The sequence below is a fragment of the Enoplosus armatus genome, chromosome 2, assembly GCF_043641665.1.
Source record: "Enoplosus armatus isolate fEnoArm2 chromosome 2, fEnoArm2.hap1, whole genome shotgun sequence".
NCBI lineage: Eukaryota > Metazoa > Chordata > Actinopteri > Centrarchiformes > Enoplosidae > Enoplosus > Enoplosus armatus.
In genome coordinates, this window is record NC_092181.1 from 18,358,027 (window position 1) to 18,370,813 (window position 12,787).

The window sequence follows — 12,787 nt, forward strand, 5'->3', positions numbered from 1 at the left end:
TAATGCAGATAAATCTCACTTTATTAACGATTATTCTCCAGAGTTCTGCAGGTTTGTCTTGTGAGCGAAACTATTCATTGTTGTGAAATCATTTCCAAAATATAAGAGAAAATAATTTGAAAAAAGATGAACATTACAAAAATCGGTGGAAAATGTATGTCGAAGGTGAAAGTGGGATAGTAGCTGGAATTGCTTCTTTTCGGAGAGTGAAACACTGTAAGAGGAGTGATAATGGTGTCATCACATGAAAATCACTGCTTCAGAAATTACAAGCAGAATGAAAAATGATTTAAAACAACAGGACGATCTCATTAGACACCTGCTCTTGTGCAGTTCACCTAAGACGCCGGCACGATCCAGCAGATGATCAGAGGGGCTTTAAATTAGACAATATGACCCTGAGGTCTGCTTTCACTGCCCTGCCATGACCCCCACCCAGGATACTAAAGGGATGTCACATTCCATGAAAAACCTCTAAAAAATATTCCTTTGCTGTTATTTGTTAAGATTGCTGCACCCACATTGTGTATCTGGTTTTTGGTAGATAGCAGCCAGCATCCAATCAATCTCTTTGTTGTTTATAAAAAATCCTCAGCAGATTTGGAAGAAAAACTTTCTCCAATAGATCGATGGTCTCACACTTTTTGTTATTTCACCAGACCACCAAACAGCCTCCCTTAAGCAAGACTGAGTCCTTGTCATCAGCATGCTAACATGCTCACAATGACGATGATAAAATGCTGATGATTAGCAGGCGTTCCCCTCTAAGTTTAACTTGTTAATGCTGAACTTTGTGTTTAGTGCTGATTAGACTAAACACAAAGTACAGCTGAGGCTGATAGGAAAGTTTTGCAGGTATCTGGTCACAAACCAAAGTATTGGACAAATTCAATTGTTGACCAGATGATGATGCTAGATGAAAAGTTTAAAAAAAAGTCATCAAAATTCATCTTGAGGGTGACATGAATGTCCGTACCAAATTTCATGCCAATAGATCTAACAGTTGTTGAGATATTTCACTCATAACCACCTCACCAACCTCATGATAGTGCTCGAGGAGAAGTGAGGGGGATGACAAAAGTCAGTAGGATTCATCCATGAATCTGTATACAAACTTTCATGACAATCCACCCAACAGTTGTTGAGATATTGACATCTGCCATCCCTGAAGCACTGCCATTTGCAAGGCTAAAAATACAACAGTAATTTGGGGATTAAGAAGTGCCACAGGGCTCTTTTCTCTCAGTACGTCTAATGCACTTTCATGTCTGCCAAAAAAGCAACATCTCAGAGAGATAGCCTTGAACTTGACAACACGATAATGTGTACGTATATGACATCTCCATGGTAAGTTATATAATGCACATCTTGAGTCTAAATAGTGTGCATGCTAATATGCTATACACAGGTGTGTGTGTCTGTGTCTGTGTGTGTGTGTGACTGCTCTCTCACCATAGCAGCACTCTTCATGGCGTGGCTAATGACCACGATGACACGTCCTCTGTAGTTCTGGAGGATTCCTGTTGCAGGACACTGCACCAGCTCACCGTCAGCGCTGAACGCTGTGCTGAAGGGAATGTTGATGCTGCCAGAAATATGGCCTCTGCTGAAGCTGGAGGCAGTGGGGTTAAGGCTTTGAACAGGTACAACGCCTGCCTGGGACCAAGGCCACGGAATGAGGTGAACCTGTTTTTTCCCCCCATAAAGTTACACACTGAATTGCATAATATCCTTGGACGACATGCATACAATAGACAGTAGGAAGCAATATCAAGTCAGTTCAATGGAACCCTAATTAGAGTGCTTTTTATACTGCTTATCAGACTGACTGCAAATACAAAAAGTATGTAAGACAAGCTTCAAGGCAGCAGTGTGGGAAAAACTTGCTCGCTTAAGAAGAAGAATAAGAGATATAGGAGATATAACAAGGGAGTCAGCAGGAGAAAAGAAAAGAGAAAGGACTCGGTCTTAGTGAGGGATTTGCTGGAAAAACAGAGGGAGTATCAGCACAGGGACAGTGAACAACCCCAGAGTGGTATATAATTGAATAATAACTCTTGAGAAAAGGAGACTGTCCTATTTCTGAGAGTGTAGCTATTGACATTATTGCTACATATTTTAACACAAGTGGTGTTGAACTTCTCTCTCGGTCAAATTACTATGTTCACTAAATCATACCAGCCGCTACAAGAACATAAGAGTCAGTATGTTACATAATGCACTAGCTGGCAAATCCTATTTAGCCTTGGAATTACAAGAGGCACATGCCAGTTTGTTTCACATCAGAGAGTAACCACCAGGTACCTGAACAGATAAATCCACAGTGTCCTGATTTACCCCACGGAGGTCTTCATTTAATCCACTTTGAGTGACCGCGGACACCCACAACAGAGGTTTGCCTAAGATCACAATAAAGGTGAACAAGGGTTGCCAAATCCTGTGAAAGTGGTTAAATCCCTTTTGTGAGTCAGCCCGAGGAGCCTCTGTCTATCAGGAGGCCCCAGTGTAGGAATTTGGCTGGAAAAACTGCCATTTCAGAATCTTTGCTCTATTCACTAATCCTTATTGATTAATGGCTCTTTAACCCCTTTAGACAATTACCATTCCACTGATGATCTGAGGGGTGAGGCTCCCTCTTTTGGATTCTCTGCATTTCTTACAGGCAGGGTCCTCTGGGCCACTATACTTCTGGTAATAAATAAAAAGCTAAATTGATTTCTTCATGCAATATTGTAATTTTGTGAAGAGCTACGAAAAAAGATGGATAAAGAGGCAATCGAATGTGGCAAGCAGTATCTATTTTCATTTTTAATCTAAGACCTACATTGCTTTGTGTGCATGCATATCAGCCCATGCATATTGTCGCTGTCCTGTGAAAACCAAGTATCTCCAAAACGCAAACGTTTCATAAGCTAAGGAAAACAGCCTTGTTTTCAGCTTTTTGACCATTTCTGTTCACCCTCTGGGTTTTGAAATAGTTTATTTGGCTTAAGAAGAAGTGGAAACAACAAGGAACACTTAATCTTTCAGTTCGTCTGAAAAATTCAAAGCTGACCCCTTCTGGAGATATATGGTTTTCAGCGAACACATACACACACTGTACGCCCAGTGGTAGTCAGCTGTTCACTTGATATACTCACGTATCGTACAATCTAGCATAATAAAATAGCTTCGTGCGCAGCTGTTTAACCAAAAGAATGTCGACGTCGATGTTAAAATGTATTGGTCATGTTTATTAGCTGACTGAAAAAAGAACTGACTAAAGAATTCTCTTGTGAAAAAGAAAATCAAATATTACATGTACAAGAGGAAAGAAGAGGCCAGAAGAATGCATTTAGCTCGGGTTCACAGGCTAATCTCCACTGCTATAAACCCCTGTCTCTCAGACTGCAGGATGTGGTGGGGCAGCCTGGGTGGATATGAAGAGCCTAACTGAACGTTGCAGAATCTGGCAGCACATAACTGAAGTAGATCATCCACCCTGAATCTGCCCCGACTTGCCTTTGATGGGAATCAAGCTGTTTTTCTCTCTGTGTCTGTGGTTCAATTTCAAAACTCTGCAAAGCACTGGCACCAGGTCACAAGGTAAGCAAGAGATCAGACACACTGTGGGATAAAGAGAAAGGCTTCATGCATGCACGCGTGCAACTGTGTACAAATTTTGTTCCTGTGTGTGTCAGGACCCTTTAGTATTGTGCAAATAATTCATGAGTGAATGAAGACAGTTGTCTTTATCTGCAATTAAAAGACAAAGTTTCACACGTCAGAGCGGCATAGATATGGCACAGGCATGACATACAGCATTCGTGCCAAACAGGTGCAGACATCATATAAAAACAACCTGCATAAATTCAGTGGCGCATAAGCCACACCTGGCATACACTCAAACACTTGGACCATGGTTTGGTTCGCCTGTGAGACTGAACAGAGACTCTATCTGTGCATCAGCCAGGTGTAGTGTAAATCACTGTCAAACAAGCTCCAGTGTGTGTAAGTCATTTCCTGATGTGCCTCAGCAGAGAAAGATTGAGCAATGTATTTACATGTTATTGTGTTATAGGAATAACCGTTGAAACAGGTGAGGGACTGACAGGTACATTTCATGGCTACACGGAAATGTAAGGATACTCCTCTACACTGCGGATGTCGACAGCGATGATTTTGGGCTTGCCGGCTTTGGTCCTCTTGGTGGGCCCAGCCAAAGACAGCTCACAGAGGTCGATTAAGTCCTCGGCCGAGATCCTCGGGGAAACTTCTGCTTTCAGGTCACACAGTGCCAGAGGCTCCCGAGACTACAAGGAAGGAAGATCAGAAGAAGAGGGAGAAAGTTGTAGTGCGGACGTTCATAGACTTTCTGAATATAATTTCAGTAATGAAATTTGAATAAGCATTCATTGTAAAATGATACAAGAAAGACAGAAAGAATAGTGCCAGGTTGGATATTATCTTTAAAACCAGGGAAACAGTGATTAGACCTGAAAGCCTTCTATGTTAACTAAATCTCATCTGTATTAATGAAATATTTACACTGTCCTTTTAAACAGTTTGTTCCACTAACTCAAGAATAGTATTACATTATGTATTCCCATAAAAACAGTATTACAGCTCAGAGAGCACCACGGACGGCCAGCTGCAGTGACCAGAACATGATCCTTTGCCAGTTTCCACCTGCGCTGCCAAATGAGTTCATTAAAGCAGCGAGCCAGAGGCACGGCTGCAGGGGACTGAACCCTGGTCTCTGCAGTGGTGAGTAACACCTCTATGATTCCCAGAAGCCCTGAAATCATTTTAAGCATAAAATGTGAAAAAAAGGATGCAGACTTCAAAAAAAACAAAAAAACAACCAAATGTATTGTGATAATGAGTGGTCATTAAGCAGCCTGGGACTTCTATTCATTGATATGCAAATCAAATAGGGGAGAAATACAAACACCATTATCTATGAATTTCAGCACACTGTGTCAAAGCCATTTACAGAGCAGAGAAGGGCCAACTGCACATCGAGTAGGTTAAGTGCCAAAACTCTGCCATCCATGAAATAAAATGTTTGAAAGCAGCTAACTCCATTGGCTAACTGAACAATATTCCTCCCACCAAATAGTGAAGAAGTCATCAGACGTCTGGATTTTAAGGATTACTTTTTCTTTTTTTGGACAAGAATTTAATGTAACTATTCGGTTCACTGCTCACCTGAATTACTGAATTAATTGATTACTTTTTCTTTTTTTTTTTTTTTAAATCAGCCTTAAACGCAGTGTTGCTATTTTACACATTCTTTTCCCATATGATGAATATCTGGCTCTCCAAATGAATTTCTAAAGAAGTAAGAAGTTACAATACTGTATGCAGTGCTGGAAAGAATATTTTCTCAAGTACTGTAGTTAAGTACAATTTTAAGGTACTTGTATAATACTTGAGTATTTCCATTTTATGCTACTTTATACTTCTACTTCACTACTTTTCAGACAAAAATGTACTTTTCACTCCACTACATTTATCTGTCATCTGTAGTTACTGGTTACTTCGCAGACCAAGATTTTACATACAAAACATATGATCACTTTATAAAATATGATGCATTGCAGTAGATTAAACTATTTAACAGTTTGTAAAGCAGTGTTAATTCATCAATAATAATGATCCAATAATATAACACTGACAGAAGCCATTCTGCATAATTAGTATTTTCACTTATCCTCAAATACATTTTGTTGCTTATATTTGTGTTCTTTTACTTAAGTCAAATTTGAATGCAGGGCTTTTACTCATAATGGAGTATTTTTTTTATAGTATGGTATAACTTGTCAAATTGTCTGAATACTTCGTTCACCACTGACTCTACGTAGGTTTCAGGAATAAATTAAACAAACAAATTGCTCTGGATTCTTTCATTCTTATGTATAATATTACTTGAGCAAAACATTGAACCAAATAGACAGGAAGTAGTGCAGATTATCATAACAACCAAAAAATGATTACATAATTGCAACAATCCCCTTCAAAAAGGTGTAACCTAAAGAAAGTATAAAGAAAGTTTTTGTCCCAACAGCCAAAATAATACACTGGTGGTAACTTGTCTTAAACTGTCAGCCTTGTGTACTCTGACTGCAGGGTTTTATTGAAGCCTAATTCTGAGTTGCCTGAAACTCTTCTCTCCTTGCAAAGTTTGACTGTAGGCTGGGACACTAGAGACATTGCGTTTTTGTTTCTGCTTCTAATAAATATTCATAGCCTGATTATTTCAATAGGTATCTGATTTAAACTGTGATTGTAGCAAAACCTCAATTCTCTATAGTAATCATTTGTATGGATGTGTCTAAAGGGCGCAGCTTCACTCCGCTGCATCAACACAGATTCAGAATGGAAAAAGGGAAGAGATTTGAGGAGTGGCACATTGCTTTCAACAAACAACTTTATTCTGCTCGCTTGAATTATCAACAGAGAGAATGACAATAGCTATTCTAGGCTACATGAGAGAGCAGGAGCAGAGCTGGGATCTACATATTCATGATGTCTTACTGCCATGACCAACAATTTGGTTTGTTGCAAAGACAAAGTCGCTCACCTTTGGGGTTTCTTTTTCAACTTTCAATCTGACGTCTAACAACCACTGACGAGTAAATATATACTGAGTGAACAGAATAAGAGAAACACCTGTACCTATTTGATGCAATGCCACACATCAGTCCTGCAATAAATACTACCAATCCACATAATGTTCAGATTATGTTGAGAGTACCACTTAAGTTGTTTGTGTTTTGAGTCAGTATGGAACATTTTGATCCTTTGTTTTGGTGGATTATTGAACTGCATTTTATTGAAGTGTTTCCACCAGGAAATTGTTTTGCAGAAGTGATAAGCCATCCAGATCCTGATCCTGATCTCATCTTGTCTCGTGGCCGATTTAGTTACTAGATGAGGGCTCAAACATGAGCCACTCTCATTAAATATGCAGCATTTACTGTTGCCCACCTCTACTACGAATCATAGCAAGAAACCCAGAATATAATGCAGTTGAGCCAACACCTCTGTGTCACAATGACAACATGTTTCAAAAAGGTAGCATTTATTACAGGACTCACACATGACAGTGTACATTTCAGTCCCAAATTCCAGCCCTGCAGAGATCAATACAACAAGATGTGGCACTGGCTGGTCCTGACTTTGATAGCAACAAGGAAATTGTGGCAGGCGATAATGACTCCATGGAATAACCCTTTAAAATGAATGAATCATAATAGTCCAGTCCAGTAAGTTCAAGATTAAACCACGGTGTGACTGAACACACCTGCTCAGTAAAACCTGCCTCTAAGCAAACAAATGAAAACCAACAGTGAAGTGATTCATGACTTACATTCACACAGTAATCCATCTTGACATGTTAAGCCACTTTCACCTCAATGCAAGAGCTTAAGTGTAGAAACTAATCAACTACTTCATACAGCACAAAAAAATGGAATTATGTTCAAGGAAGTATTCTTTTTTGCTGCTTCATAGATGTAAATACACAACTGAAGAGATCAGATGCCATGAAAAAAACATGACTTCCCTGCAGTGCATAGTAAGCTATATACGCAAAAGACGGCTAAAAGAAAACAATGTACATCCAAGTTTTAATGTCATTTTAAGTAATTCATTAAATTAATTAAATAAAACCACAGAGATCAGTAAAATGACGTGGTGCATGGGAAGTAATTTGAACTCATTGTTATTTTGTCAACGCTATGTAAGTGCTATTTACATACTGTCACTGTAAACACATGATGACGCAGATGACCTCTCCAGCAGCAGAACAAACTGACCTGCTGTATCTACACTCAAAGTAAATGGGTCTGTTTTTGTAGCTTGTAATATGCCTCCATTGAGACTAACATTTTACACATACGGTATCTACTAAAACATTAAGGACAGCAGCTTTAAGTTATAGATTACAACATTCTCTGAATATTCTCTCATCTTGGCCTTGCTGCTTTTCAGTGTAGCTTTACATTTTTGCTGCATAAACCCAGAGATGAGAAGATCACGGCTGAATTACATGAGAACCAGGGACAGTTGAGCTCCCTTCAAACGCACCTAAGCTTCCCAGATAGCACTAAAACCGCACTGCTGGGGAAGTTTATTCCTTTCAAATGTAGCTTGTACTTGGTTATTAATACATCAACAAGATGAAATAAAATCCAAATCCAAAAGGGAACACAGTTGCAACAATCTCCACCATCGAATGTGAAACAATTGTTTTGGTTCTGGACCAGATACAGGATGTGTGTGTTCAGCTGGTTCTTAACCTCCTGAGCTGGCAGGGCGTTTCACTGTGATGAGCAACGTTTACAGAAAGTCCCGCTGACTATCACATGCCAGTTTATCACTGAAACAGTTGAGTAACATACACAGTGTACTATACATATGTGCTTCTTGTCACATGTAGAGAGTTACTGAAGTGAATGAGTAAACCAGAGGGAAAGGAAACAAGAACAACAGGTATTTACTGATAAATACATGCTCTCAGTTTACTGTTCAATTGTTACTTGGGACCAAGTACTTTCTAACATTTGTCTAAATCAACAGCAAACATAGAAAAAGTGGTGAAAATGTCAATCAGTCGGTCAATCAGTCTGCCTTTAAGGAATGCTTTTAAAAGATTACTTACTCGAGTAAAAAAAAAAATGCCTTTCTAGCTCAGGGTATACACTTAACATAAGACCAAGATTAAGCAGTTGTTATGACAACCCACCAATGCTAATCTTTTCCGTACACATCATTAAAAAAAAAAGTGATAGATGGGTGTTCAGCCGACGTGTTTGGTAACGGGACATTTTCAACATTTCTATGGAAGGTCATCAGAGTTACGATCTTTCATCACAAAATGGTGCTGATTCTGACTAATCATTATAAAACGCCCATGGGTTAGTTCGATGGAAGAAAATTGACACGATCGGCAGATTCATCGTGTCGGAGCAGCGGATCTTCTCTGTCCTCACCATATGAAGGTGCAATTTATCTGACGCAGCGATGTGGCCTGTTTTGGGTTTGACACAGCTGACAGTACGAACGGGCTCATTTGCTTGGCTCAGCTCATGTAAGAGCAAATTTTCAGTGTGCTGATCAGCAAAGATGAGTGGCAACACCTATAGATCTACTTCAATAAAACCAAATAATGTCTCTCTCATTCTACACATACACATAAATGTATCCATGCACATACAACATACTGACAGGAAAAGGCAAAATATGCAGCCTGTCATTGCCTGGGGCTGACGGAGCACTGTGTGGTGACTTAAATGTCATGATGAGCAGTGTGTGCCAGCTGAGAATGGCTTAATGACACTTTTGCATTTCACTGGCCTGGCAGTGATGAAGCTAAACTGGAGCCACTGATAAGCAGACACAAATCCTCTGCAGTGGTTTGTGTTTGTGTGTGTCAACGCACAAATGCTCATGGTACACAGTTGCCAAAAGAAACCCCAATCACTTCACATTTCGAACTGGGAACAACGGTGTTGTACAGCTTAGATAAAGCTTGATGACAAGGTCAATGACTCATTTAAGTTGCCTTCACACTGCGTGATTGTAAATGTGCTGAGATTTTCACATATAAAACAACACAATCTGTGATGTTTGAGCATAAATTCTAAAACAAAAACACTTTTTATCTGCCAAGTCTGCAGTCAGACAAAGAAGAGCATAATTAAGGCCATGATCTGAGAAAAATGCTGACATCAAATACCCCTCACCGTGGCCACACACACACATAAACACACACACCAGTTTCCACAAAGAGGTGGATTAGAAAGCACAGAATCCTACCTGCTTTTCATAGACTTCCTGTTTTAATTCTGGCCACCCAGCAGTTACCAATTTTGCTGTAACATGAAAGGGCAGAAAAAGCAACGTCCTCTAATGAAAATTCATCTCTGTTTTTGCTGACAAAAGAGAGAATTTGAGTCCAGACTTGAACTTTGACAACTGAGTAACAATGGCTGAAATATAATGCTGCTTTAGTGTCGCATAAGCAACTTGCTTTGCACTTAAGTGTGATGACTGAAACGCTCAGAGACAAGATCATAAGACCACAGGGTTTTTTTTTATTTTTATAATTTTAGTCAATTATTCATAAAACACTTTGATAGAATCGGAAATTGTGCGGTATGTATGTACAGTACTCAAGTACTGAAGTGTGACTTTGAAGAGCAGTATCAGATTCACTTTACATATGATTAAGCTTTTATAATTGGAAATAAAACGTACATGGAGTGAACACAGTAACATGAACTCATGTACATTTAATGCAACCCAGAACTTTACAACAGCCCTTAAATAAATCCTATATTTGTGAAGCTTATTAGGTTCAGTTTCTGTTGACAATGTGTCAGAAAGGTATAACTTCATGGAGCTGTGCTGTATTGTATAGTACTGAGAAATGTTTCTAATAGTTGAAGCAACATGTCATATTGTCAACAACACTATATATAATAAGCTTCAAAATGCTACTATTTATTGCAGAGGTTTCGTTTTAGATTGCATCATATACTGTATATTATAGAGGTGTTCTCTACACATCATGCATACATCACCTCTACTTAATTGGGAATGCTCCATTCGCTCACAGTTTTACATGTTCATGGGTACATGTGGCACACAAGCACTGAAAACTTGGAACCGGGGAGCATTCCTGTTTCCTCATGGACATCCATTCGCTCAATCATTGAAATACGAGCTCTGCCAGCTGTTAGATGACAGTGAGCCAAACATCTGCTCATCCATAGGGAATGGCATTAGCCTCCCGTGCACTTTACTGCATTTGGTAAATTTTAATTTCTCAAAGCTCCCAATGTTAAGGATAACTTTCTAGCCAATGCTAACACCATCCTCTTTATGTACAGTACATTACAACGGCTAGCAAATACACACATTTATCGTGTGTGTTCGGTCCTGTTGACATGGACAACTTATACATCTGGGAACACATTTAGCTGTTTACGGCTACTGTTGCCCAAAAGCTGTTCTGCTATGGCTGCCACAGAGGAGTGTCACTCACTTGCTAGCAGTCGTGCACAAATTTGCACGTGAGCTCCATTAACAGTATCAATTTGAGAGGGAGGAAGACCACCTAACTTGATAACCTAACTGGAGACAAACTAAATTCATGTAAAAGATTGATGAAACACAGGCAATTAAATGAATAAGTTTGGAGCATTTTGGGGTTTGTTTTGCTATGTTTAGATTCTCTTATTAGTGGCTCAGAGGAAGGACAAGGAGAGCTTGTTTTCTCTCATTCACTCACTCAGACCAAGCTGACTGGACAGCAGCTGTTCAGTGAGATGGATGTCTGTTCACTACGAAGGCTGAGAAACTGCTGACAGAGCCTCCTGCTCTGTTACCAGAGAGAAGGGCAATAACATACAGTGTATGCACCAGTACAGTATCAGCCACAATACTTTTTACAATATGTTTGGGGAGAGAAAGACATTGTGGACAACCACAGAAAATGACTCTATTACTGTAGTTCTACACGTCGACAGTAACAATGAGTATTGTGTCGTCTGAACTGAGTTGTGGAACAGAGCACATCTAAAAAGTTTAACTGGTTTTTATTTGAATATTTTGTTCTTAGAAGTTTCCTTTTAGAAATTCTTCATGTTAGAGTTCTTTATCAAAGCTTAAAACTGCTCTGTTTGCCACTGCCTTTTATTAGATTAAATGTGTGAATATTTATCAAATATCAGTATCTGCAAAACTATTTCTTTTCCATTGAATTTAAGCTTATAGGATAAGACTTTGAACCCATCTCTGAACTGAAAACCTAAACCTACTTTAATTGAGTCCTTTGAAATCCTATGTATATGTGTTCTCTCATTTTGCCTTGTGTTTCCATCACATCTTATCTTAATACCTTTTTAAGTCTTATGTAAATCACTTTGAATTGCCTTGTTGTCGAAAGCTGCTTTACAAATAAACCTGGCCTTTCCTGGATGACAAGACATAGAGAGGTGTCACAAATGTGCACAAGCGGTAACACTCTTGCAACATCATTATGTCATTCAGAAACACAGATTGATCCAGAAGAGTTAACTGCAAATACATTTCAAAATAAGTGTATATGTCTTGCATGTCTATTTTGAAGTGACACCAAAATTACGATTAGCACTGGCTGTGGTTACAAGACTAAAATCAATCCGACCTACCAGTCCGATTTGCTCATGTTTGGATGACTTCTAAACAAAATGGTGTCCTGTTTGACATCACTAATTGTGCACTCCACCTTGAGCAAACTTTTGAAGATGGACCTACATCAAACACATGGCAACATATAGTCATATCAGTTTACTGCGGTTTTGTAATGAAACAAAAGTTTTATCAGAAGATACTATTACTGGAGTTACTGAACTGTATGATGACACCAAAATGAATGACAGTACATTTTACAGTGATAAATAAGTGTATATATAATACTGTATATATAAGGGTTTGTTCACATGGCACATTTTAACTTGGTGAAAAGATAGTGAAAGCCTTAAATCCGCCCTTTTAAAGGGGAACAAAAGGAGCCTGTTTATCCCGATCAAGGTGTTTACATGAGGCGTTATTTTCTGATTGATCTTACAGGGGCAACTGAAAGGGATTTTGTAAGAGACCGAATGTTGTCAGATGTGACTTCCCATAAACCTTCATTTGCTGTTGCCACAGGCTTCAGTTTTACTCTTGTAGCACTTCACACACAAACTTCACCAGGCTTTAACTGAGGAAGTCAAATGTGTGAAAAAAATTTAATTGAGTCAGCAGTCTCCAG

The 12,787-nt window shown here is 39.1% G+C and overlaps 1 protein-coding gene across 1 annotated transcript in view; it reads right to left on the reverse strand.

Moving 5' to 3' along the window:
* tbck (TBC1 domain containing kinase) overlaps positions 1-12,787 on the reverse strand; it is a 40,861-nt gene that overhangs the window by 4,532 nt on the left and 23,542 nt on the right. Inside the window, exons 24-25 of the mRNA XM_070914765.1 lie at positions 4,129-4,292; positions 1,453-1,612 (exon numbers count right to left, since the gene is read on the reverse strand). Of these exons, the coding sequence (XP_070770866.1) occupies positions 1,453-1,612; positions 4,129-4,292 (324 nt within the window). The remainder of the gene's footprint in view (positions 1-1,452; positions 1,613-4,128; positions 4,293-12,787) is intronic.